The following is a 26316-nucleotide window of genomic DNA, read 5'->3' as shown; positions in this document are numbered from 1 at the left end:
TCCTATTGCAGACTTCCTGCATTTGTATTCAATTTAGATATATCGTGCTTATCCCAGAAACTTAAGAATTTCAGTGTCCAACGACATCATGGATAAGTTCCAGGCGTTCGGAAAGAACCTCAGGTGAGATAACTGTTCCCCTCCGCAATAATTTCTCCGATTAGGAGACTGTCCGCATTTCCAGCGGCACTCCGATGCTGTCATACAGCCAAGACTGCAAGCCAAGCATTATACTAACATGCTATGTCTTATCGAACAGCGCGAGCTTCTCGCCCTTTGCTGCGCGCACTCAGCAGATGATCAAGGAGCAGCTTGGTCAGGCCGATGACCGCACTCAACTCCCCGATGAGTACATCGAGCTGGAGAAGCGGGTGGATGCCCTGAAGATTGTCCACCAGAAGCTTCTTCAAGTGACGTGCGTTATATCTTCTCCCGTAACGATTCATCTCTCAGTCAGCTAACATGTTGACCCCCTCACATGCAGTTCCCAGTACTCCAACGAGGCCTATGACTACCCGCCCAACATCCGCGAATCCTTCAACGACATGGGCCGCACCATCAGCGAGAAGGTTCAGCTCCTTTCCCAGGCCTCCTCTCCCGCTGAGGCTCAGGCTGCCCTGACTGCCCCTCCCTCGGCCAAGCCGCAGCCCAAGACCTTCAACCACGCTATTGCCCGCGCCTCTCTGGCAGGTTCCCAGACTCTGGCGCAGAGCTCGCATGGCGAGGACCCCCTGGCCACTGCGCTGGAGAAGTACGCTTTGGCGTCGGAGAAGGTGGGCGAGGCCCGTCTGGCCCAGGACGCTCAGATCCAGTCCCGCTTCTTGGCTGGCTGGAACACCACTCTTAACACGAACTTGATGTTCGCCGCGAAGGCACGTAAGAACGTTGAGAACGCTCGTCTTATGCTCGACTCGATCAAGGCGAGCAAGAAGGCCGCCGTCAGGGGTGACTGGGACAGCCTGAGTGAGGAGGCTCGTGCGGAGATTGAGCAGGCGGAGGATGAGTTCGTCGGACAGACCGAGGAGGCTGTTAGCGTGATGAAGAATGTACGTTGGCTCATCCGCGTGGAAAATTGCAAAGACTGACAAATAAATCTAGGTTCTCGATACCCCCGAACCTCTGCGGAACCTGGCCGACTTGATCGCGGCGCAGCTAGAGTACCACAAGCGGTCTTACGAGATACTCAGCGAGCTGGCTCCTGTTGTCGATGGCTTGCAGGTTGAGCAAGAGGTATGATCGATCAATATTCACTGGTGGTTTTTTCATCGTGACTAATTGGCATCTTCCTGCAGGCCAGCTACCGTAAGAGCCGTGAGGGCGCGTAAATCGGTTGTTGCTGGAATTTGTCGCCATTGTCTCGTGTTGTTTTATTGCCGCTTGTTATTGGAAACTAGCCTCGTTTGATTCACCCTGTTTGCCTTGCGAAATTGTTCTATATCCCTCGATGTGTGAATACGTGGGTTATTGACTGCTTGAAGCGTAAACCATGCAGTGTATATCGTAGACTGATACTGTCGATGCATATCAAACTGACATTCGCGTACTATACCATAAGCCCAGACATCTCATCTTAGAGATATCCTCGAAATAACCCTGCGCAAGGGCATACATCAGATAGACTTAATCTCGTATTTCACCTAACCACAAGATAAAACTCACTTGCCCAGAAATATACCCAGGCAAAATAACAACCTCGACATCCCTTCTGCGGAGCATAGACAAGATAAATCCTGCCTCAGGCATCAATCCCGAGCAGCGGCGCAGCTCCGCCGATAACCTCCCTCTCGATAACCACGTAACTCCGTCCCCCGTTCCGACCAGCTAGCTGCGCGACAATCCAGTCCTTTACCTGCCACTGCGACCCTACCTCCCTCCAGCGAGCTATTCAGACGAGCGAATCACGAATTCCGCATTCGCGCCGTTTCACCACCCAGCCAGCGAATCAGCTACTATCCAGCTAGTCAGCTACCTAGCTACCTCCACCGGTCCTCAACCTACACCCTCCCCCAGACACACCAAAGGGACATACAAACAAGAGCGAAAGAGAAGAACAAAAAAACAGCAAGGCTGGACCTGCTGTACACCTCTCATTCCCCGGAACATATACTCGATCGATTCGATAGATCAGAGCAAGAAAAGACAAAATGGCGAACGGGTATGTTTCTGCTTGGGTGTACACCCTGCCTGTCTATAGACTGGGTGATTATCTATCGATGCGCCCTTGCCTAGTCATGGATACGATATTGCTAAATGGAAATATATACTAATATGGGATATATGGGAATGATAGTTGGAGTTTAATCATCGGCCTCATCTTCGTGGTGGTTGCTTCCGTCCTGGCGTGGATCTTTAGTCCTAAGGGGGAGAATCAGACGTGCGTCAATCTTATACATTCTTTTCCCTTTCCTCCTCAATACATCGAAGGAGGTAGGTAGATGGGGATTTGCTAATTTGCTGGGATATAGTGTCTTCCGGAGCACGCTTGTGCTTTCTTTCGTTTGTTGTTATTTGATGTGGGGTATGTTCGAACTCAACACCTTTTCCTTTCCTTTCTTTACTACTCTATGGTTTTGGGGAAGACGTGACTAACTGGCTTTGTCTTGTAGCTATTACATTCTTGGCGCAGTGGCATCCGTTGATTGTGCCGAAGAGGTCGGATATTCGGCCGGGGAGGGTACCGCAGTAGATACCTTTCTTGCTTGTTTTTGGGGATTGTCTGGGCTGGTTGAGGGGAAGATGTTTAAGGGTGATATGATGGGAATGAGGTGGGTGGGATGCGGTTGAATAGTGGAATACCAGGGGATGCGTGGATAAGGGGTCTAGGGTGTGATTGAGGGGGAAGTGGAGGGAGGTGATACCATGATATAAAATGTGGGATTACTGTATAGCTACGCTACTATATCTTTTGTCTTGTTGTTGCGTTTGGTTTGAATACCTATTTATCTATTTACTGTCTCTGTATGGTATGGGGTTGTGGATTGTAGATGTTCATTACGAGTAATATGTGGTATGGTATGTTACGATGGTAGGTCTGTCTATGTATGTATGCTCTTCTATAATAAAGGTTAACCAACCCCAACTGCCCCCAATATCACCCTCTGTACAGTCCACCGAGCGGCCAAACCCGCCACCGCCAGTGCCACCGCGCGCAGATACCCGCACCCAAGCAGGATATACAATGCTTCGATATTGCTCAGCAGCACGAGATGCGTGTCCGCCGCTCCCAGAGAGAGCAGCGGCCCAAGCATGTCAATAAAGCTAGCTAGATAGCTGGTAGGTACAGACTCGGGCATGATCCTGATAAGACTTTCCAACAGCGAGGACGAGCCAGGCAGGGAAGAAGTCCCTGACGCAGTCGGGTGAGCTGCGGTGAGAGTCGCTGCAGGGCCGATGCCGTTGCCATCTAATGTCTGCTGGATGATAGTTGTCTGGCTGCCGGCGCTGAGCAGGGTGTTGTTGGATCCGGAGACATTGGACGCATTTCCGCTGCCGTCAGGGCCCCAGATGACCAGGAGGATAGGGAAGAGCTTCGCGCAACTGCTGACGAGCAAAGCGGTGCTGATGGCGGTAGGGCTGGCTGGTGAGGGGGGCGGAAGGGGTCTGATGCTCTGTGCTGGGGCGGTGGACGCACGGCGGAGAGGTGGTGGGAGGGAGGAGAAAGATCCTTGGGGTGTTGTGGGAGGGAGATGCTGGATGTCACTGGCTGAAGCGCTAGCTATAGTTGAAACATCGTTGGAAGAGCCTTGTGGGGTAAGCCTCGGTGGGCTTAGTGTCGATGCTGGCGTGGGCGAGAGCTGTGTTTGGCTGTTGTTGGTCTGCGATGGGAACGACGGGAGTATGGGTGTCGAGGGGTTGGAGAAGATAGGCGCTTCTGTCGCATTGCCATGCTGAGAAGAGCCAGTGTATCCGCGGGGTGTTGGAGCAAGGATCGATGCCAGAAGCCGGATAGTGAGGTGGTGGGCGAGAGTCGCCAGCGCATTCAGGCTCAGGAAGAAGAGGTATTGGACGATGATGGGCGCGCGCGAAAGAAAGGTAGTTGCGAGTGATGGGGATTTCTCAATCCGTGCCCATGTCAGGTAGACGTCGAATAGGAGTAGTAGAATACCCAGACGGATTATGGAGCGCTAAGCAAATGAGATGTGTTAGTCGCAGACTGCGATGTCGTCGGTGAATGTAGATAGCGAGCGCTTACATCGAACTGGTTGTCGTCTCCCCCTAGCCGATTGAAAAGTAGATGGCGATACACCTTGATGATCGTCAGCGAGATTATCACCCATGTATGCAATTTACATACCTGCGGCTTGATAAGGACGAGATCAATGAAGATCACGACGAAATCGTGTTCGACGTATTTGTCCGCGAACCGCTGGCAGCGCGGACATTGCGTCAGACGCACCCCTTTACCCAGGGAACGATCATCGGCGCGGCTGTATGTGCTGTATAAATGAGAGACCGGATAGGAGCACTCGATGCAGATGGGCATCGTGTCATTGACTCCTTTTCATAGTGGAGGAGCCCATAATCATGGGGAAGAATTACAGAACCCCGTGGGCGAGACTCCGATGCCCGCAGGAGATGCCGAAGGCGGTGAGTGAATACTGTATAGGATATTCCCCTTAAATGCTTCTCTTGCACCGGGCTTTAACCATACGATAGGCTTGATTATTGTCTAGGACTCATACTGGATACGTCGATTCTTCAGTGCTAACATGGCTCGACAGTACTGTTATTCTACAGCTTGCTTCCTACCACAGGAATGGGTAGGATGTTGTTCCGCTGGCTCTGCAACCGCTCAGTTGTCGTCTTGAACAGACGCGGCAGCCCCGTCTGCTCATACGAGACTCCCTCGACAATCAACTGTGCGATACCCCGGGCTGAGAGAAAGACCTGCGGCATTCCATGTCCGGTAAAGCCGGCAACTATGAGCTGCCCAGGCTTGTTGGGAACATGTCCGACGTGCGGTAGCGAATCGGTGCTATAGCCCATGACTACCCCAAGTTAGCACCCTTCAATCTTATTTTAAAGGTAGGAACAGCATGCGAGATGGATACATACTTCCTGACCAAACCCGGTCTGTATATGCTCCCGTGTTCTCCCACCCATGGAAGTGTCTCTGCATATAGTTGTCGAAATACCGCACTGCCGCCTCAACCGTTCGGCTGTCGTCGGTATTGTTGTACCAGCTATCTCGGTCCTGATAATAGAAGGTCGACTTTGCTCCGCCTACAATGATACTTCCATCCGGCCGGGGAATGAGGTAGTCATAATGCCAGCCATTAAACCGCAGCATATACGAGCGTTCGAGCGGCGATGGAGGTGGATTGGGTACCACAATGCGACTGCAGAATCCTCGCACTGGGATGATCTTGTCCTTGTACTCCGGTGCAATGGACGACGTGTATGCGTTTGTAGAAAAGACGACCCATTTGGCGCGGATTGAGCCACGATCAGTGGTCACCATCCATCGGCCTTCGTCATCCGGGAATTCAGACACTTGCGTGACGGGCGTGTGTGTCTGAAGGTTTACTCCCGCCGACACAGCTTGCCTCAAGAGATGTATAATGAACTTATACGGCCAAAGTCGGGCGGTACGCTGGTTGAAGCAAGCCAAGGCCCCCTTTACACCGGATACCTAGGCGATGTAAGCCGTGCTGTCTTAGGTATGTATGTATGTAGAATGTGACATACGGTCTCTGCCATTTCAGGTGGTGTGTATCCGACATCCTTGATTGTTTCCACACCCTGAGAGACAAGATAATCATACCCGGCCTTGACCTTTGCAAGCTGGTCTTTGTCAAACTGTATATCGCAGACTCGGTTCACCTCTAAGTCGCAATCGATCTTCTCCTTCTTAACCAGATCTTCAATAACGGAGACATGCTCCATCTCAAACGCAGCGACTTCAGCCGCCGCCTCTAATCCGTACTCCTTGGCCAGATTACCGATTCGGTTGAATACATCAGGCTTCAAGTGACCACCTACACGGCAGGGTCCGCCCTGCATTAGATTTGACAAACAGTCTAAATATTGATACAGATGAGTACTTGCCATTGCGCCCCGTAGCCCCCGAGCATGCCTGTCGTGCTTCTAAGATCACAATGGAAGGCTGTTCTGCTGATACGAGTCGGCTGCGCTCGAGACAGTGATAAGCAGTCGAAGCTCCAGCATAGCCGGCGCCTATGATAACGATGTCACTTGTTTCTGGAAGTGACTCTGTAGAGCGAAAGTTATCCAAGGGATCGGGTTCCGACCGCCAGAAGGATGTCAAGCTATGATCAACAGGGAATGGTTTAGCCATCTTGATGCAAGAAAACGGCAACCAGTCCAATTCGCTGCAGCAAACAAAGCAGGAAAGTATAATAAGTTACTATCGATGTTGGTTTTATATACGGGGTAAGAGTATCTAGTATGGCGGTTGAGATAAGAATGTCTGCCAGCTCATCGATGCGTTGGTCGGCATTGGACAGAAGCGCCGACGGACTGCAGCGGAGTGTCTGTGCCTCGTTTCCGATATCTGCTAGCGTCGACAGGGGGCTTGGATCCGATAGTCTGGCAAGCTTATCAGATTGCATCTGAGCTGAAGAATCACGGCAGGCCATGATGGCCAGGGTCTGTTGTGCACGAGGTGTCTCCAGCCCATCGTGTCGGAAGAAGTCCAACGTTGCATTCAATGCATGATGATGCCATGGTTGGAGAAAGCAGAAGGGTCAAAGACAGTAAGTGCACAGCCAGTCACTCCATTGACCAACCCTAGATGTTGTCAAGCATGGCAAAATAGATCTGTGCAGAATTACTATTATAGGAAAACATGGATACCTCACAAGGCTACAAGTGATAGGTTGAGGTACAAGAGAGGAACATTCAAAGACTCAGTCCAAATAGGTACGTATCGGTAACCTCCACGGTAACGTGGCCCCCATCAATGAAGCCAGCCAATTACAAGTCATAAAAATTGCATTGCACGGGCGCATGGACGCGTAATGATACTGTACCGCCATGACCTGCAGGAGCCTTTATCAGTACCTGTCCGGTATTGCCCGCTCATCTCGCACTGCCAGCTGAAGGTCAATGTGCTGCCCCGCTTCCCTGTTGTAATGTTGGAACTGAAGGTCCTCACGGGAAATGAAGTTAGGGTATCAAGGCATGTAGATGGGCGAGAAAAAAAGAAACAGCCATCAGAGTTATTCCAAGCGACGAAGAGAATTGGCATCAGATTTTAGGTCTGGGGAAGGAGACAGTCCTTCATTCAATCAATCGAGACACACCTCTCCACCCCCAGCCAATCACTCCTGACGGAGATCTGTCGCATTCCCTCCGCGTGTGGCAAACCAAACCAAATCAAATCAAACCCACCCCCTCGCTCAATGCAATCTCAATCGCACACAAACTCTGCCTGCGCGACTGATTGATCTCCCTTGTGCGCGTTCCAGAAAGACTCCCCCCGGTTCCTCCTTGACGCCTGCCCAGCTCGAGTCATTAACCCAGTTCCTGCCTGCTTGAAACTCTTTCCCATCTCCACCTCTCCTCTAGAACTTGAGCTTCTGGAATCGCAATCACCACTTTGCTTCCCCCCGAGGCTTATCGGCCGCATTAAGCTAAATCGATCCCCACCCGGTTTTCTAGGCTTTCCCGAGCACTTCGTACCCCTCGATTCCCTTTTTCGTCCCGTCTTTTTACCTTCCGGTCAACCCTCGGCCTTGATTCTGTCCTTGTCACGTTGCCTTTCTTTTCACCCTTCGTTTTTTCTTTCTCCCTGGCCCGAGTGTTGCGCCATCGCTTTTTACACTGCCCCACTACTCCTCAACTCCCGTGAATACCTACATCATGTCCGACCAGGCCAACTCTCACTACCAGGAACCCATTAACGGGCTCAAGCCGTTATCAAATGCGGAAGGCTTCGACTTGCCTGCTACCGCGAGCGACCTGTCCCGCCGCGCGGAGCGCGCAGAGTTCTCATACGCCGATGGCCAGCCTCTAGGAGAGGCTGAGATTGAAGAGGATGACGATGACGAAGAGGAAGAAGTCGAAGGGGAATATGTCGCCGTGGACCATGACGATATCAACGAGTACCCTTACTGGTTCCGCCGCCCGCCCGTCCACCAACGCACAAAGTTGGACGAACTGCACCCGTTCGTGCAGGTTCTTACCGAGTCGAACGTGGAAGATTGCGTCAAGGTCGAGGAGGCGTTCCCTGAACACGAGCGCTGCTCGCGCGAAAAGGTATGAGTGAGGTGTTGGATGCTATGCGCCAGTCAAGCAATTTGGTTGGAGCTTGGGCTAATTGGGTTCACAGTTTCGTTATCGCCTGAGCAGATGCCCGGAATTATGTCTCGGCTTGTTTACTCTTCCAATTCTTGGTGAGGGCGAGCCTAAGCCTCGCCCGACGTTGGTGGGGCACGTCATCGCCACGAGAACCTCGAACCCTGTGGTGACGGATAAGTCTATGGAGCTACCGGCGAAGTGGCAGGAAGAGCGCATGACTGTGGTGGACGGAGAGACCGTCGGTCATGACGAGTACGGCAGCACGATTGCCATCCACTCTCTTGCTGTGCTGCCGGAACATCAGGGCAAGCAGGTTGGCAGCACATTGATGAAGGCATACATTCAGCGGATCAAGGATGCGCAAATCGCTGATCGCATTTCCATCATTGCGCATGGCCCCTTGGTGCCCTATTATCAGTCTTTTGGTTTTGAGAACCGCGGTCCTAGCAACTGCCAGTTTGGCGGTGGTGGCTGGGTGAACATGGTAAGTTCTCTTTCGGCACATATTTGGTTGCATAAGACCGAAGCTGACAGTCCACAGATCTTCGAGTTCGCCAAGGAGTAAGCGCTCGTGGGCCTGTTCTTTAATGCTACTGCATCTCTGGGGCATGGTGTTGTGGTTTTCTTTTTTTGCTCCCCCCCCTTATGTCGTCTTCGATTTCTCACGTTTTGTTCGTTTCTCTTGATCTTTTTTCACACTACCCCATTTTATATGACGCATGCTATGGATTACACAGGATTCGGTCTTACTGGTGGGTTCATGATAAAAAGCAACGGCGTTTGTCGGGCTACGAGGGTTTAGGGACCGATGATGATGATGATGCTGGTATTATGATGGCCGGATTGAAGCACCACGGGATGGTTTGGTCAGGGCAGGCATATTTGTATCATAGTCCCCGGTAGTCAGTGTAAATGAATATATGGTATAGACATGGTTCGAAGAATTTAAGACATAAGATATAAGATATACTCTAGTACTAATATGCGTAAGTACCCAACAGCTGCTTGCTGGCTGGCCGCCTCGCCTAGAAGCAGTCCGAGAAACTCCAAAGGGGGGAAATTCCCCACATTAGTCCAGCGCTCACCGCCCGCCAAAATCTGCCTCCGACCGCCCGGAATATTTTTTTTTTTTTATCGCTCCAACGCAGATTTGCGCTTGTCCACCTCTTATTTACTAACCACGGGGTTTTCATTCAAGAGTCGCCTGCTGTTTCGACTCCATCCCCGGTGCCCATCATGAAGACGACGTGGAAAGATGTGAGTGCTCCTCGTTGATCCCCGAACAAGTCAATCCGGTCGCAAAAACATTCGATCTGACATCTCTTTTTCACCGCTTGATTAGATCGCTCCTGTGCCCACGAGCCAGGAATTCCTGGACATCGTCCTCAGTCGCACTCAGCGACAGCTCCCTACCCAGATCCGTGCTGGGTTCAACATCAGTCGTATTCGCGGTATGTCTTGGACTTCTTCCCCGTTGGTGCGGGATGCACAAGCTTGCTCCAAAAGCGGCAAATCAGAAATATTCGGGCTGAACTAATTAAAATTCTTCTCTGCCCACAGGCTTCTACACCAGAAAGGTCAAATACACCCAGGAGACTTTCTGCGAAAAGTTCCAGGCTATCCTCGATGGATTCCCCAGACTGCAAGATATTCATCCTTTCCGTAAGTCGCCTGCCTGCTCTTAGAGCTCCAAAAACCCCACTTATCTCTTTCGCTGTTTCTCGGTCAACAACATATCCTGACAAATTTCCAGACAAGGATTTGATGAACACCCTCTACGATGCCGACCACTTCAGAATCGCCCTGGGTCAGGTTTCGACTGCTAAGCATCTCATCGAAACGGTCTCCCGCGACTACGTCCGCCTGATCAAGTATGCTCAGTCTCTGTTCCAGTGCAAGCAGCTCAAGCGCGCTGCTCTTGGTCGTATGGCCACCATCTGCAAGCGTCTCAAGGACCCCCTTGTCTACCTTGAGCAGGTTCGTCAGCACTTGGGTCGTCTGCCCTCGATCGACCCCAACACCCGCACCCTCCTGATCTGCGGTTACCCCAACGTCGGAAAGTCCAGCTTCCTGCGCAGCATCACCCGTGCCGACGTCGACGTTCAGCCCTATGCTTTCACCACCAAGAGTCTGTTCGTCGGTCACTTTGACTACAAGTACCTGCGTTTCCAGGCTATCGATACCCCCGGTATTTTGGACCACCCTCTTGAGGAGATGAACACCATCGAAATGCAGTCCATCACCGCCATTGCCCATCTTCGGTCCGCGGTCATGTACTTCATGGATCTGTCCGAGCAGTGCGGTTACTCCGTTGGCGATCAGATCAAGCTCTTCCACAGCATCAAGCCTCTTTTCGCCAACAAGATCGTTTTTCTTGTTGTGAACAAGATCGATGTGAGACGCCCTGAGGACTTGGAGCCCGAATACCAGCAAGAGCTCCAGAACGTCCTCAAGTCGGGTGATGTTGAGCTTCTGCAGTTGTCTTGCACCACCACCGAGGGTGTGACTGCTGTCAAGAACGCCGCCTGCGACAAGCTCCTCGCCGAGCGTGTGGCTCAGAAACTCAAGTCCGGAACCAACAACGCCGGTACCCCTGGTGGTCGTCTGGGTGACGTCCTTGCCCGTATCCACGTTGCTCAGCCCATGGGCGGTGTGCAGCGCGAGACCTTCATTCCTGAGGCCGTCAAGACGCTCAAGAAGTACGACAAGGACGACCCCAACCGCCGCAGACTGGAGAGGGATCTCGAGGAGGAGAACGGTGGTGCTGGTGTCTACAACATCGACCTCAAGAAGACCTACGATCTGGCCGACGACGAGTGGAAGCACGACAAGATCCCCGAGGTCTGGAACGGCAAGAACATCTACGACTTTGTCGACCCCGAGATCGAGGCCAAGCTGGCTGCTCTGGAGGAAGAGGAGGAGAAGCTGGAAGCCGATGGCTACTACGAGTCCGACCACAGTGTCGAAGACGTGGAGGATGCCGATACTCGTATGAAGGCGGATCTGATCCGCGAGAAGCGCACCCTGATGCGCAACGACGCCAAGATGCGCAAGTCCCTCAAGAACCGGGCGCAGATTCCTCGCAGCGCCAAGGCCAAGAAGCTGTCCCAGATGTCGGATGCTCTGGATGCGGCTGGTTACGATGTGGACGCTGCCTCCTCCCGTGCCCGTTCCCACAGCCAGGTCCGTGGTCGCACGACCACCCGCGACGTGGACATGGACGATGCTATGGATGTCGATATGTCGGACCCGCGCCAGGCCATCGCCAAGGCCAAGGGCCGTCTCCGCAGCCAGGCAGCGACAGACCGTCGCAACGATGGTGTTGTCGACGAAATGGCACGCACCAAGGCCGAGCGCCTGGCCAAGTTGGGACAGAAGAAGATGAACCGGATGGCAAGAGCGGGAGAGGCCGATCGTCACACGACTGCTTCTTTGCCCAAGCACTTGGTAAGTTTTATCCTCCATCTATATCATCACTTCCAATCTGATATACTAACGTGTCTTTCAGTTCACCGGAAAGCGTACCATCGGCAAGACCCAGCGTCGGTAAAGGCATCGTCCGGATTTGGACGGTCGATGACGAGACGAAGTCCCTTCTTCTTAATACAGTACTCGATACACATAGTGGTCATGAAACATGGGTGTTCCAAAAAAGGGCGTTGGGGGTGTTTCCTTTTGTCGTCTTCTTCCTTTTCGTTTGGATGAATATATTCTTATCCTGAATACCTGGGGTTTATTCCCGCGAATCGATTGTTATGTTGATGAAGAGTTTAGTTGTGCTTTGTGTTGTGGTGAAGGAAGTAGACTGTCTATAGAAGTATGATGAATGCGATTCACTGGCATACTACTCATACAGTTATCATGTGTGTTCCAGCGTAGCAAGTTAACAAGAGGAGTAAGACATGATGGTTTCATGTAGTAGTTAGTCACTACTACCTCGTTGACTCGATCAAGAAAAGAGACTTATTGGGCAAGAAGACTACTTACTAGCATTATAGAAGCCTATCCTCAAAGTAAACAAGGCATTGTCTCAAACAGAAGGAGGTGATCTAAACAACCCCCCCCCCCCCAAACCGCTGCTAAGTACATGGCTTCTCTTACTCAAACATTTCAACTACTACTTACTACTCACTTGTTGATTGACTACTGCCACTCTCATCCATTCCCACTTAACAACTTCCATACCCCATTCCTTCCCATCCCACCCCACCCACCAAACCCAAACAACCAACAGTTCAAATTCAAAACATACACATGCACATACACATACACCAACTCATCATAATCATAACCATCTCCCTACTAACTCCAACATCCACAAGCAACCTGTACACATAAAGGCATTATCATGAGCAAAGGAGAACAGATTCAAGAAGAAGATGACTTCCTTATCATTACTATGGATAGATGATAATGTTTGCTACTTACTCACTCTGACAGAGAGAGTAAAGTGCTATCTATATTATTTATGTGAGTGGTTCGTGATAGTTGGCTGCTTTTGCTGGAAGTATATAACGTGCTAGTAACTGGCTGGCTGGCTGGCTGACTGGGTATTGTTTGCTGACTTAGTACTTAGTAGTGAGTGAATGAATAACCAAGAGGACGAATGATGTCTAATTGGTTTGCGTGATGTAATGGATAACAAAGAATGAATGTATCTACTTATAGCTGGGGCATGTGCACGTGCATGTAGTAGGTGTTGTTCTATGTGTTTTCTAGAATTCTTCTAGAAGGTCAGTAGAAAATGAGGGTACCCCGGACCCGCTGTGTAGAGCCGTTCCTGACTTCGTATTGACGCCGTGGGAGTGGGTGTGGAGGACGCTATACCGTGTATGGAGATGGTCGGATGATAAAAGTGCACTGATCAGTTTGGGCACGTTACTGTCTACTTTTGCTACATTACTTAGACGAAAGAAAAATCTACGGGATCACGGGTAAGGTTCATATGTACTTGTATTAATCGTGTCTCAATAACCTCAAAAAAATCAACGTCAACAGATGTATGCAGTTGCAGGTATCACCAAACGCCGATGTCGTAGTTCCCAACCATGTCCTTTCCGATGAGTCAAGCCATTCAAACATTGCGTGCGTGGACGCTTTCATGCCGATGATAGCTAGATAGCAAATGCAATGCAAAGAGCAATCATGCAATTAAATAAATCAAAGCTTAAGATGCAGGTTCAATGTACAAGGACAACGAGCAAATGAGTTCGCGAGCGCGAGTGGCTTACTCGCGGAGCTCAGTGGGCTCGGTGTGCTCAGCCATCTCAGCCTGACCCTCCTGCTTGGAAGAGGAAGGGGGACGGTGCATGTCCTGGACAATGCCCTCCGGGGGAACCCAGCTGGCACTCTGCCAGGGCTTGACGTGGAGCACGTACATGGTGTCAACCTCCTCGAGAGTGCGACCCTGGGTCTCGTTGACAAAGAAGAAGACAACGAAGATGGCGGCGAAACAGCATCCAGCAAAGACGTAGCCGTAGGCGAAGTCAATGGAGCTAGAGATGAAGGGAGTGAAGAAGGAGATGAGGAAGTTCCAGGTCCAGTTGGCGGCGGTGGCAATTCCAATGCAGAGAGCACGGTAGCGGGCGGGGTACATCTCACCACAGATGGCCCAGACAATAGGACCCCAGGTAGTGGCGAAACCAACGATGAAGAAGCAGGTGAAGATGATCATGGCCTTACCAGCGGCAGGGGTGGCCTGAGGGTCGGCGAGATCCAGAGCGAAGTGACCAACGGAAGCCCAGATCATGAAGCAGATGAACATCCAGGCGGCACCGACCATCAGACTGTTACGACGACCGAAGTGCTCGACCACGTACAGACCGGGCAGGGTCATACCGAAGTTGACAGCACCCAAGATGATCTGAGTGACGTAGCTGTTGCTCAGACCAGTGGAGGTGAAGATACTGTTACCGTAGTAGAAGATGAAGTTGGCACCGGTCAGCTGCTGGAGGGACTGCAGAGCAATACCGAGCAGGGTACGGTAGAGCATGCGAGGGCCGGTGAACAGCTCGTGCCAGGCAGCCTGGCCAGCGGCCTTCTCCTCGTCGAGCTTGTCCTTCATGTCCTTCATCTCCTGGGCGATGCAGCGGTGGTTGGGGCCGACACCGTAGAGCTTGCACATAACCTCACGGGCCTCATCGATACGGCCTTGGCGGTAGGCGAAACGAGGAGACTCGGGCAGGAAGAGAGAGCCGACGGCCAGAATCAAGGGCCAGGCGAAGCCAATGCCCATGGTGATACGCCAGGAAGCAGTCGACTGGATTCTCTCGGTACCAAAGTTGATGATGTAGGAGATGAAGATACCGAAGGCGACGAACAGCTGGAAGGCACTGACCATGGCACCACGGACCTGACGGGGAGCAGATTCACTCTGGTACATGGGGACAATGCTGGAGAGGGCACCAACACCCAGACCGGCAACCCAACGACCCATAGCGACCTGAACCCAGTTGGAGTCGGTGGCAATCTGAATGATGATACCGACAATGTGGATGATAGACCAGAGACAGATGGAGAGCTTGCGGCCCATGCGGTCCGCGATAGGAGCAGCAACCAGGGCACCAATCATAGTACCGATACACAGCTGAAGAGATTGTCAGTCGGGTTGGTCTCTATGGACAGTGCATGATGTTGTATGCCACTTACCAGACCGACGATGAGACCACTACGGACGTTGCTGAAGGCATAAGAGCCATCAGCCTGCTCCTCACCGAAACGGCGGAGGAAGTCATCCATAGTCTCGAAACCAGAGATTTGACCTGGATAGTGGATGAAGGTTAGCAACCGAAGCGTGATCTTCTGTAGAAGCTAAAATGTCCCCATACCAGTAGAGTAACCGAAGATGAAGCCACCCATGGACACGACGATACCCAGGATGAAGGAACGCCAGGTCAGGTACTTGACGGGACTGTCATCGAGCAAGACATCGTCCTTCTCAACGGCGGAGTTGGAGCGAGCAGGAGTAGGAGCCTCCGTGGAGGACTCAGAGTGGTCCGCCTGAGGCTTGAAGCGGGACATCATATTAGAGACACCCATGTTGCCGATGGATTCATTCAAAGTGGAATCCTCTGCCAGGGATGGGAAGATGGGAAAAAGAAAATATTGATGGAAGTGAAAGACATCCAAAGGGCTGACAGACCCGGGGGAGATGGAGGGATATATATGGGGTCCGGGCAGAGGGGGAGAGGAGGGGAGAGGGGGGGGAAGAGGGCCGCACACAAGGATGAAATCGGTAAGTATGACGGCGTCAACGAGTGAATGCCACTAAAATGGAAGTGAAAGAATTTGACGCTCCATCCGTCGGCAATTCGCCTCCATCCCAGGGATTGGAGGGACCCCATCCTCGGGGTAGGACCATGGCAAGAAAAAACGGGGGCCCAGATCTCAAGGGCCCGAAGACAGGCGAACGAGGTGGGAGATTCGGAAGCTAGGGGGCGGAGAGTTCATTGGATGCTTCGAGAGCGTGTCTTGGAGTGGGGAGAGAGTGGAGAGAGTGTCTGGAGAGAGCCGGAGCAGGCTACGACAAACGGGGAGATGTGGACGGTGAGTACCTGAATCGGGGGGAATCCGTTTTCGCCAGCGGAGAAAAAGCGGATGGAGACGAACCGAGATGGAGAGAAGACTGGAGATTGGATGGAGTAACGCTAAGGAAGGAATGGAGTGGATAGATGGAAGCTGGAGTTCCTGACGGGAGGAATTGAAGATGGATGCGGGCAGGTCACGAGGGCATCACCTGCTTTTGCTTTGCTGTTATTCTGTTACCAACATTCTTGCCTCTTTCGGTAGATTCTTGAGTCGTGCCTTCCGAATTCTGACTGATTCTTCTACACATTCTGTATACCCCGTAAATACATACATACATCCATCCATACATACTAACTACGTACTATACTCTTTGTATGCAGCTTCGTTGTGATGATGATGATGATGGTGATGTTGATGCTCGTCGTCCATCATGATATCTTCTATCCTTGTACGGAGTAAAAAGTCTCCAGATCGGCTACACAGACTGTATTGCCACAGTGTGACCGTGACACTGATCCTGAAGAAAAGGTTTTCATCTTGATCATGATGGCTGCTGCTGCTGATGATGACGATGATGGATGGATGAATGGTACCGAGTCCTCCTTCAACCGAATCATAATCTAAAACATTAATTATGATGATGCGGCTGTTGTCGGGTTGGCAGACCAAATTCCCGTCACGAGACAAACAATTTACGTACAACCATAACGGTTTGCATCATGGATCTTATTGACATGTTGACGTTACCCGAGACCATCACATACTGCAATCCCAGTGGCTAAAACATCGCTGTCTCCGGCCATTCCGTGTCACAGAATGGAAGGGAAGGGAAGTATCTTGACGAAATGAATGAATGATTTGTTTGTTTGGAAGGAGGGGGGCGACATGGGCTGATCTCCACCCTCCCTTGATTCAAGTGATGGCCGGGTGCAGTAAGAAAAGCCACGCCTGCATAATATTAACGCGGTCTAATATTACTATCGCCCTGCCTCCCGCAGCCATGCAACACCCTTAGTCAGAACCCTCCTGGAACCTCAGCCCGCCTGCTGAACAAAGCATTGTTGACGAGCATTCATTAATGATCCACTACGTTCCTGGAATCTTCTTCGTTTCCATTACCTGTCTGTCAAATTCAGCAGGAAAATTTTTTCCTCTCCCTTCCTTCAGATCAGCCCCTGAGCCACCGAAAAAAGAGCTCAGTCGTAGTAAAGTTGCCGGTTCCGACGCAATCTCAGGCCCAAACGAGGGAGATCACCGGGCGCCAAGTGGGTCTAACCACGAAAAAAAAAATTTCTTTTAAAAAATTCTAATTTTGACTCTGCATGCGTTGAGATAATCCCCTCTTGGCTCTTGGCCGATCCCGAACTCTCACGAACACATGCTTTCTCACTTTTTGCCCGACCGTCAGCGGGCAAAGGGATGGGGGAAGAAAATGAAGGAGGGTGGGAAGTATAATCTCTTCCGACAATGCAGATGCAAGAGGGAGAAATTTTAACCATCAATCTAAATATCATCATAAGCAGCGACCATCGCTGATAAGTACATGACACCTAAGCGGCCAACCCTGCTCACCGAGACCACTTCCAGTCTCACCGTCGTCCATCCCGAGCACTTCGGCCACCGCCGACCGTCTCGGTCTCGGGATGCCTGTCCATCCAACTGCCTTCGGTGTGCCGATATCTCACGCTAACTACGCACCACTTCTTGTCCCTTCCCGTTTGAAGCTCACCGGGCCTGTGGATCTTCTGTTTAGCGTTGGCTGATCCTCTCCACCAGCGAAAATTTTCATCCAACCACAACCCCTCGTGCACGTCGGTGCTCAGGTCCAGCTTCAGCTGGAGCTCATATAGCCTGACTCGAACCACCCAGCCTATCAGAGATCTCCCTCTCTTACCATGGATTCGGTCGGAACTTGACCGGCCTGCAATCGATGACCTTTTCGGCTTCCGGTGAGGTTTCACTCTCCTCCGTTAGGTCGGGTTCGGCATGCCGTAATGCCGCAAGAGAGAGACGTCGCTTGCTGTCTGCCCTCAAGCTCACATTGTAGATTCAGACAAAATATCAGTAACATCCTCAGGACATAACAAGAACATTATGTGCACTCCCAGAGTAAAATATAAAAACAATAACTAGAGTAACAATGCAACCCGACCACACAATCCCGGCTCATTCAGCCTACGTAGTATCCCGAAAGCGAGAGACACAAAGAGCATCACGCAACCCACTCACCGAGCCCGAGACAAAGCCAACCAACCAACCAACCAACCAACCCGGTCGATACCCAAACCTAACCTAAATTAACCTAACCAGAGAAAGAAAAGAAATTTTTCTTCGACCCATCCCGTCCGTCCCACTATCCATACTCAACAGAAAAAAAAAATTCTCCTCCCAAGAAAGGTAAGTAAACAGCGTAGGTAGCAGGTTCCACCAGCCAGCGTTTCACCACCTCAGGACAACACACCACACCTGACGTAATTGCCTCATCCCAGATCTACTGCCTACCTACTTACTTGTCTCCAACAGAGCAAAAAAATAATGGAAAAGAGTACACCCGCGAATTTAAAACCATAATAGTAGTACTACATACATTTAGCCACAGCGGGATGGGATGGGATGTTGCAATATGTTGTGTGACGGCGGGTAGGTTGTTTTATTTTCTGCTGCATGATGCTGCTTCGGGAGCTGCTAGCTGGATTGGGAACGAGAGTAGTGGCCACCGTAAGTCGTACCAGCTCTCTGTTTTTTCTTGCTAGGGTCTAGATTTTTCAGGAACAGGGGTCGACCCATGCATGGAATCTTTGGGTGGAATTTGGCCTATGATAGGGGAGAGAGCGGTGGGTTTGGGTTATTACTAAGAGGAGTAGGTAGAGTAGTTGGATTTCGTGAAGAGTTTGGAGGTGACGGTGCGATGGGACGTTGCCAGGGCTAGTTGTTGTTCTTTCTTGCTGGTGGTGGCGATAGTGGGAAGCTTGAATAGGGTCATGAGGTTGGATGAGAGGGATTGTGTCATGTGGTGTGGTGTATGTGGAATGGATGTTATGTTGGGTTGGTATTATTGTATGGGTAGATGTCCATTAGACTACTCTACTAAGCTAAGTACTTGGCAAAGAGAGCCGCAAGCTGAGGATCATGATATCATTCGACTTTTCTCTCTCTCTTCGTCTTCTGGTCACTTTTGGACTGCTTCTATCTACGTATTTACCTCTAAAACCTTGGAACCAACTAGACTACTAATCTTGACAGCCAACGTGCCTGGCTAAGCTTCAATGAATACTATGTATCAAGAGCAGAAGTGGAAGGTGATCTACTATCTATCTGATAGTCTGTACCACGTTCCAGGACCACCTAAGCTGTTCTATATATAAGACTCCTCTCCTCTCCGAGTCTCCTCCCCCTACGGAGGTTTTCTCGCACGCCATTCTATTCTCCGAGTGAAGAAACCTAGTTACTCCTAGTACTGCACTATCCATGCAGGAAATTCTCCTCAGTTCGGTAGTGTAGCACAGTCGCAGTCCCACAGGGTCCCTCTTCACCCTTATCTGCAAGTCATCAGAGAAAGAGAGAACCGAGACACAGACACAAGATTTATTCACCGACGGTGGTCCCAAGATTAGGACGGATGGCCCCCATCCATCTGGTCCAGCCCGATTGAGTTCAGGTCAGTTATGCTTTGGGATGTGCAGATTCCGAACTCCGAGATCTCGGTGGATATTTGCATATCTGCACAGCATTGCATTGCTTTGCACTGGGCCATGCTCTGTAGTGCGCATATTTGACAGATTTAGCGGAGACTATACTTTAGATAGTAGAATAAGGAGCACCGAGGTAACTGCGAAGCGAGGATCTTCTCCTTCCACATTATTAGATTAATCCGTACTTTATGCTATCTGTTTCTGCTAAACATAGTATATCGTATCATCTTTGGTGCTGTCGATCATGGATTGCGTAGTCACCAACCCCCTGGTCAGAGGTTTGATTGGCCCTGTCGACAGACACCACACACCACGTGTAGGTTAGTAGAGTACTTTGTAAAAGGTAAGGTCCATCCGGACCTGTGCCCTCCGTTGAAGATAAGATGCGGCCCGCTCCTATCTGGACGGTCTTCGATCTGGCTCCATAGCTGCATGCACCTTTCACCGAACTCCGAGACTCTTCGTTCGCCACACGTCCCCCAGTGGATTCAGATTCAGCTCAAGCTCAGGGTTCAGTTCACACACAGACACTCTCCCCCACCGGCTCGTTCTTCTCCATACTTCCATTTTCGTTCCTTTCTTTATCTCTCCCCCTTACCCCAGGTTGATCGGCAAACGCACGTGAGTCATCATCTAGAAGCGACTGCCAAGCACTTTAGGTGCTCTTCTTGCCCTTCTCGCGCTCGGCCTTGCGCAGAGCACGCTTCCGGATAGACTCGTGCATGCCCTTGTTCTGGCCAACGACAATCTTGCCCATGGTCCCGGTAACGCAGGTCAAGAACCAGGCCATCAATCCGTGGCTCCAGTAGGGGGAAGAGCTGTACGCGTACGTGGGAGATCCGCCATTGCGGCCAATCTTAGTCAAGACCGACTTCACGAATGAGCGGGGGTCGGGGATCGTAGCACTAGTCCGGCGGATCTTGGACATAGCAGAGGTAATAAGGTAGGCCTGGACCAACTCGACAGTAATTCCGTAGGGCTCGAGCTCCGAACCAAGGGAAGTGGACCATTGCTGCAGGAAAGCCTTGCTGCCGGAGTAGGTAGCCAGAAGAGGGGTAGGGAGAAGTCCACCGAACGAGCCCATAGTCAGGACCAATCCGCGCTTGCGCTGCATCATACCCGGAACAACCAGCTGGGTTGCCCGCAAGGTACCCAGGCAGTTGATGGTCACGATATCAGTCATCTCATCCTCGGGGGTCAGAGCGAAGGGGGTAGGGATGCTGTGACTCTTTCCAACGTTGTTGACCAGAACGGACACGTCCAATCCGTCCACCAGTTCCTTCAGCTTCTCGTAGTCGCTGTCGTCGTTCTGGGCGAAGTCCATCGCCAGGGTCTTGGTCTGCACGGAGGGGAATTTGGATGTGATCTCATTGGAAAGGGTGTCAAGCTTGGAAGCGGTACGGGAAACGAGGAGGATGTTGAAATCAGCGCGGGCGAGCTGAAGAGCGAATTCCTTGCCGAGTCCATCGGAGGCACCTGTGACCACGGCCCAGCTGCCCTTAGGGCCGAAGGAGCGGAGCTGGAAGAATGAAAGTCAGCGACATAGTCTTCAATTGATATTGTGAGGGACAACATACAGGCTTGCCAGGGAGCACAAACAAGCTCAGGAGGACCCTGACGAAAACGAGTGCGCGAGAGACGACGAACAAGCTGCCAGCGGCGAGAAGAGCCGAGGCGCCCACGGTCTGCCAGCCAGGCTGCAGGTTCAACTGGAAGTTGGACAGACAGTCCAGATGCTTGGTCAGAAACTCCATGATTGCTTGTTGTTCAACCCGTGGCGATTGAAGATTGTGGGGATGGAAGCTGACTGCAGAAAGAATCCGGAGACGGACGGAGATGCGGCAGCAATCATAAAGGCAGAATAATGGTTGGGGATGAGCGGTGCCAAGACCCCCCAAGCGGACAGACCTCGGCCACTCCAAAGAAGCAATATCCTCATCGCAATTATCAGTCTTTCCCAACCAATTGATCCTCCACAACTCTATCTCTCTGCAGCCAATTCTGTCAAACTCTCCGGAGTACAACTTCGCATAGTAATCATGGCCGCTCTTCTCTCCTACCTTCCCCCCTTCGAGGGTCTGCTGCCCAAATGGCTCTTCTTGGTAACAACCCCCATTTGTTTACAACTACACTTCCGTTCCCCGGACCGACCCCATGCTAACCTGACCACTTTACTCCATTCAGGTCTCCGTCGTCTCCGCCGCAAACAGCATCCAAGCCTACCGATCGGAGTCCTATGCCGCAGATCTCTACAACGGAAAAACTGCTGAAGGTCGCCCGCACACCAACCCCCTCTCTTCTCGGACTTTCGGCACATGGACTTTCCTTTCCTCCGTAGTCCGCATTTACGCCGCCTACAACCTCAACAACCCGGCTGTCTATGATCTCGCGCTCTGGACTTTTGGCATTGCCCTGGCACACTTTGTCGGCGAGTGGTTGGGCTTCGGTAGTGCGCAGCTTAAGGGTCGTTTCGTTAGCCCTTTGATTGTTGCTTCGTCCACGCTGGCTTGGATGTTGACGCAGAGGGAGGCGTATCTGGCTGCTTAGGTTGGGCTGGATCTCAATTATAATTTGCCGGATTTGCGGCTGGTTGCTTTTCGATGCATGCTCTATTTCTTAGCGCAGGGACAAGCTATGGATCGGCTAGGTTATGATCATATCAATAATGTAATGAAAAGGCAAAGTAATAGATGTGAAGATCAATTATCGGTCAATGCACGGAGTCTAATTCGCTTATTCTACGTATGATGATTATGTAAAATGTCGGTTCTGGCTGACAGTCCCCCATGTGCTACTGTCAGCGCATGTAGAAGGCAAAGCAAAGTTCGTTAGATCGAGATTGGGCGATTCTTTCAGTGCTCTCAGAGGTGAATCATGTTTCACCTCCTAAGGTTAATACTAGACAGGTAAAGTTACGCCGAGCGCACAGCTCAGCCGCTCCATAGCAGTTCACTGATCGGAGTTATGCTACGGAGTGTGTAGCTGAGCTGTGGGGAAATCGAAAAGGACGATCATGATGACGCAGGAGCTGGCAAGGGATAGAGGCTGAGCTGAAGTAAGGGTGCAAGTCATTAATGGCGCGTGGGTGATTGAGACACGCATATCCGATTAGCTCCCTTTCTCGCAGGGGTATGACAGGAGTCGATACAGATCCGAAACACAGAAGCCGGCCGGGACTGGTCCGATGGACCCACGAACGCAGGTATTCATTGCTGTCAGAACACATAGGTATACAACATCCAATCCAGTTTAATCCAATATTCTCTGTTCTTAGTCCATCTTCTTCCTGTAGAGCTCTCCTCCGCAGCCTCGCAACCTCGAGGCCGCTTGCTCGGGTGTAATGTCACGCTGGGGCTCGCCCATCATTTCATACCTATAACTCATCAGCAAATTTTTACCGTAACGTGATAGCTGAAAACCACTCACCCGACCAAAAATTTGCGCACAGTGGCGCTGCGCAATAGCGGGGGATAGAAGTGAAGGTGAAGATATGACGACTCGATTTCCTCCTCGGTTCCGTCAAGTGGTGCCTGGTGGATACCCATGCTGTACGGGAAGTGCGTTTCGAACAGGTTGTCGTACCGTCTGGTGACTTCGGCAATGGCTTCCGCCAGCTGCAGCTTTTCGCTGCTATTTAGGTCGACCAGGGCGCGCTTGTGGGTCTTGCTGACAATCATGGTCTCGAAAGGCCAAACAGCCCACCAGGGGCAGACAACAAGGAAGGCATCGTTCTCAAATACCACGCGCTCCTGTTTCCGGCTTTCGAGAGCAGCATAAGCTTCCAACATGTGCTTGCCACCATTCTCCCGGCGGTACTTCTTCAGCTGCTCGAGTTCCATGGCCGGTTCTTCGGGCAAAGAGCTGGTGGTCCAGACCTGACCGTGGGGGTGAGGGTTTGAGCACCCCATGGCGGCACCCTTGTTCTCGAAGATCTGCATGTAGCGATACTGCTCCTTAGGCTTGGTCAAGCTAGCAGTCGGGGAGTTAGGAGGCAGGGTAGTCGCTGGAGCTACAGCAGCCAATGGCGACTTTGGGGATAAATGGGCAGTGTAGATCTCAGTCCAAGCGTCAATAACAGGCGCGATCTCGGCAGGCGAAAGATCGGCCAAGGTGAGATTGTGGGCCGCAGAGAAGGTAAGCACGTAGCATTTACCGGTGACGGGCTCTGCCTTGAGGAAGAATGATTCAAGGTCTGCTCCCCGGTTTTGTTAGTATCGCATTCGTTGAGCCTGAGATTACAAGTCAAACATACCCTCGCCACCTTCCGGGGTATACGGCGCTTGTTCTTCCTTGACCGCACTGTAGTCGTTTACGAAGACGAATGTTTTCTCATATTTGGGGTTGGTATCGCCCTGCGCGCGCTTGTTTCCGGGGCAGAGATAGCAAGCGGGGTCGTAGGTTGGCAAGGTAGTTTTAGAGGGGCTCTCCTGCTGTCCTCTGGTCGCAGCATTTAGCTCAACTGCTCCTCTTCTAATGGGTCCATGCCTATTTCTGCTGGACAGAAGCAGGCCAACTTACTGCCAGGGGCGCTTGGTCCGATGCGGGGAGACCAGAATGTAGGATCCTCGAAGAGGATTGAATCTCCGATGAGAGATATCATCCAGAACGTTTTCAACCATTGTTGAGATAAATGTATATAGTCTATGCAAGTAAGATGCAGCCTTGTTACAAGAGGAAAGGGAAAAGAAAGAGGAGAAGAAGAGCGAAGAAACTGCGTGAAAAGAAAAGTTGGCTGATGGCCCTGGCGGCGGGGCTTAGTCGCGGGGTCTCCGGAAATTATGGCGATTCGGCACCGAACCAGCACGGGGTAAAGCTGCCATCCGGTCGGCTGCTCGGGTAAATTCATGGGGAGGCCCTGGACCCTTTTCTTGCTGCTGCAATTGCAACTGCAAACATGATGGTGTCTGTCTGCTACAATCTTTTATCCGTGTGTTTAGAGTATGAGTCCATATCTTTGGATTTTTGCATTTTTATAGATCATTTTATAACAAGATTTCATAAATCAACCGACCTGTACAGCATGTCTACCGGTTGAATTCGACATAAAGCATACTCCACTATTGACTAAAACCAACGCGGTGGTGGGCCGAGAAATGACTCTCGTTTCTTTTCTTTCTCCCCGCGGCTACCCGAATCCAGACAGTCAGCTGCCCGCCTTCGTTCGGGCCGATTTGTTTGACGTCAGGGGGAACGAGGGGCACTGGCTAGCCTTATCGCCCGTTATCACCGAACCTCCACATCCCCGGAGAAGCTCGCGCTGGCATCATCTGACCCTTGTCACGTCACTTCCCTCCTGAGTTGGGCTCCACTGAACTGCTGTTCCTGCTGTGTACGAACCGTGTTCTGTTCATTTGTTGCTTGAGCGAAGATATGAGATTCACACATATTCCCCGCAGTTGATCAGATCATGGACGACGGCCATTCAAAGCTCCATTTCTACTCCCTTCCCAACGAAGTGCGATAATGCGATCTCCAATCATTGAGAAAATGCCTCGCTAATGCTTCTATGGATATTTTAGGTCCTCGCTCAGATTCTATCCTCCTTCTCGACACGATCCCTCATCTCTTGGGCGACAGTCTCCCGCCGCTTCCACGCCCTCGTCCTGCGGATCCTACATTATCGTCTGCTCATCGGCGCTCCTTTGCATGACTATAAACTCATCCTAGAATGCTTTCACCCGAGCGAAAAGCTTAAGGTGCCTCATGTATTCTGCACATACCTTGACACCGATGGTTTAGATCAACTTAACGGGAGGAGTGGTTCGCTTTATGAGAATTCCGACACGGCCCAGCAACTGGGAAGACTGAGTTCGGTGTATGCTCGGTTCCGCCCTGAAGTCGCGGTAGAAGAAAGATCGAGCGGAACAAGGCTAGTACCCCTAAGAGGTATGCGCCCCTGTTCCCGGATGCAGCGATCACGACCCGAGGTCTCTGATTTTGGTAGACGATGAGCAAGACCCCGACCGAGACAACTTGGTTGTCTCGCGCCCTATCAACCTCGAGAGCTTTGAAGACTTCTCTCAGCTATGTGTGGTCGTAAATATAGTGAAGGTCATGCCGGGTACAAATCTGCTCCTAAGTGCACACACGGTCGAGGACGGGGTAATCAGGGTATTCCGCGACTGGCTGAGAGACGAAGAGAAGCGAATCCGTGAATTCGTACCAGATGGTACAGAGCCTTCGCAAATGCTATGGGTTGATCAGAGCAAGAGTGTCGGGATCAAAGTACGGGTCAAGGCAAAACCGCTAATGAATCAAAATGTGCCAATTCTCATCCATCGCGACGACGACCAATTCACGAGCTATGAATTGTTGATTGAAGGTATGGTGGTCTCTGGTTCTCTTGTTTACATTCGCACACTAACAGATGGCTAGAATTACATATACGCGCTGTTCGCTTACTCCGGACCCTGGAAAAGTCACAGGAGGAACAGCAGAATTATTATAAAGCTGTAGTTATAACCCCGACTCTCAGATAGCGGTTTTCACGGATAGACATGTCAGTGATATGGAGGCCGAAATCTCGGTCTACGCGCATGTTTGTATGTCTTTTGTCTATAGCGTTTCTTTTGCAGGGTATGCATTCAAAAGCAATGCCAAGGTCCTGTGTCCGAGCCGACTACTCCGTAGGTAACCATGGTCATGTGCATGTACTTGTCAGTTGACATTCGAACCCTTGCTTTTTGACTTCATAAGGCGCAAGCGAAAATGGGACACCCTTTTGCTGTTAGCTTACCTCTGGATTCTATACATTCTCTCGATCCAGACCACATAAACATCATGATCAGTTACAGGCGCAAGCCATTCATATACAACGTTTTGTTTTCTTTGTCTC

At 51.2% G+C, this 26316-nt stretch overlaps 10 protein-coding genes across 10 annotated transcripts; 6 read left to right on the top strand and 4 right to left on the bottom strand.

Moving 5' to 3' along the window:
• Positions 1-88: 88 nt before the first annotated feature.
• On the top strand, positions 89-1325 carry AtWU_06059 (BAR domain-containing protein; the record flags this gene model as incomplete). Its single annotated transcript, XM_035501169.1, has 5 exons — positions 89-123; positions 260-415; positions 485-1046; positions 1099-1230; positions 1293-1325. The coding sequence occupies 5 exons, from the start codon at positions 89-91 to the stop codon at positions 1323-1325; spliced, it is 918 nt and encodes a 305-aa protein (XP_035357062.1).
• An 819-nt stretch (positions 1326-2144) lies between these two features.
• Positions 2145-2686, top strand: AtWU_06058 (V-type proton ATPase subunit E; the record flags this gene model as incomplete). Its single annotated transcript, XM_035501168.1, has 4 exons — positions 2145-2155; positions 2291-2374; positions 2466-2518; positions 2607-2686. The coding sequence occupies 4 exons, from the start codon at positions 2145-2147 to the stop codon at positions 2684-2686; spliced, it is 228 nt and encodes a 75-aa protein (XP_035357061.1).
• Positions 2687-3065: 379 nt separating this feature from the next.
• Positions 3066-6298, bottom strand: AtWU_06057 (sterol homeostasis protein ARV1; the record flags this gene model as incomplete). Its single annotated transcript, XM_035501167.1, has 7 exons — positions 3066-4124; positions 4193-4246; positions 4295-4366; positions 4750-4988; positions 5056-5632; positions 5689-5978; positions 6049-6298. 7 exons carry the CDS (start codon positions 6296-6298, stop codon positions 3066-3068), a joined length of 2541 nt encoding a protein of 846 aa, XP_035357060.1.
• Positions 6299-7824: 1526 nt separating this feature from the next.
• Positions 7825-8827, top strand: AtWU_06056 (polyamine acetyltransferase; the record flags this gene model as incomplete). The annotated part of the gene is made up of 3 exons (XM_035501166.1): positions 7825-8220; positions 8294-8746; positions 8804-8827. 3 exons carry the CDS (start codon positions 7825-7827, stop codon positions 8825-8827), a joined length of 873 nt encoding a protein of 290 aa, XP_035357059.1.
• Positions 8828-9498: 671 nt separating this feature from the next.
• Positions 9499-11812, top strand: AtWU_06055 (putative GTPase NOG1; the record flags this gene model as incomplete). The annotated part of the gene is made up of 5 exons (XM_035501165.1): positions 9499-9519; positions 9605-9713; positions 9823-9924; positions 10016-11709; positions 11771-11812. 5 exons carry the CDS (start codon positions 9499-9501, stop codon positions 11810-11812), a joined length of 1968 nt encoding a protein of 655 aa, XP_035357058.1.
• A 1677-nt stretch (positions 11813-13489) lies between these two features.
• Positions 13490-15300, bottom strand: AtWU_06054 (sugar porter family MFS transporter; the record flags this gene model as incomplete). Its single annotated transcript, XM_035501164.1, has 3 exons — positions 13490-14848; positions 14911-15023; positions 15090-15300. 3 exons carry the CDS (start codon positions 15298-15300, stop codon positions 13490-13492), a joined length of 1683 nt encoding a protein of 560 aa, XP_035357057.1.
• A 4836-nt stretch (positions 15301-20136) lies between these two features.
• On the bottom strand, positions 20137-21235 carry AtWU_06053 (ketoreductase; the record flags this gene model as incomplete). The annotated part of the gene is made up of 2 exons (XM_035501163.1): positions 20137-21000; positions 21059-21235. 2 exons carry the CDS (start codon positions 21233-21235, stop codon positions 20137-20139), a joined length of 1041 nt encoding a protein of 346 aa, XP_035357056.1.
• A 285-nt stretch (positions 21236-21520) lies between these two features.
• AtWU_06052 (Erg28 family protein) lies at positions 21521-22028 on the top strand (the record flags this gene model as incomplete). Its single annotated transcript, XM_035501162.1, has 2 exons — positions 21521-21583; positions 21666-22028. 2 exons carry the CDS (start codon positions 21521-21523, stop codon positions 22026-22028), a joined length of 426 nt encoding a protein of 141 aa, XP_035357055.1.
• Positions 22029-22751: 723 nt separating this feature from the next.
• On the bottom strand, positions 22752-24100 carry AtWU_06051 (UDP-glucose:hexose-1-phosphate uridylyltransferase; the record flags this gene model as incomplete). Its single annotated transcript, XM_035501161.1, has 4 exons — positions 22752-22854; positions 22908-23673; positions 23734-23918; positions 24000-24100. The coding sequence occupies 4 exons, from the start codon at positions 24098-24100 to the stop codon at positions 22752-22754; spliced, it is 1155 nt and encodes a 384-aa protein (XP_035357054.1).
• Positions 24101-24888: 788 nt separating this feature from the next.
• AtWU_06050 (F-box protein) lies at positions 24889-25960 on the top strand (the record flags this gene model as incomplete). The annotated part of the gene is made up of 4 exons (XM_035501160.1): positions 24889-24936; positions 25001-25367; positions 25426-25803; positions 25857-25960. 4 exons carry the CDS (start codon positions 24889-24891, stop codon positions 25958-25960), a joined length of 897 nt encoding a protein of 298 aa, XP_035357053.1.
• Between the last annotated feature and the right edge of the window lie 356 nt (positions 25961-26316).

This window comes from Aspergillus tubingensis (assembly GCF_013340325.1).
Source record: "Aspergillus tubingensis WU-2223L DNA, scaffold_7, whole genome shotgun sequence".
NCBI classification, from domain to species: domain Eukaryota; kingdom Fungi; phylum Ascomycota; class Eurotiomycetes; order Eurotiales; family Aspergillaceae; genus Aspergillus; species Aspergillus tubingensis.
The sequence above is the reverse complement of the archived record's forward strand: the minus strand, read 5'-3'. Positions and strand labels throughout refer to the sequence as shown.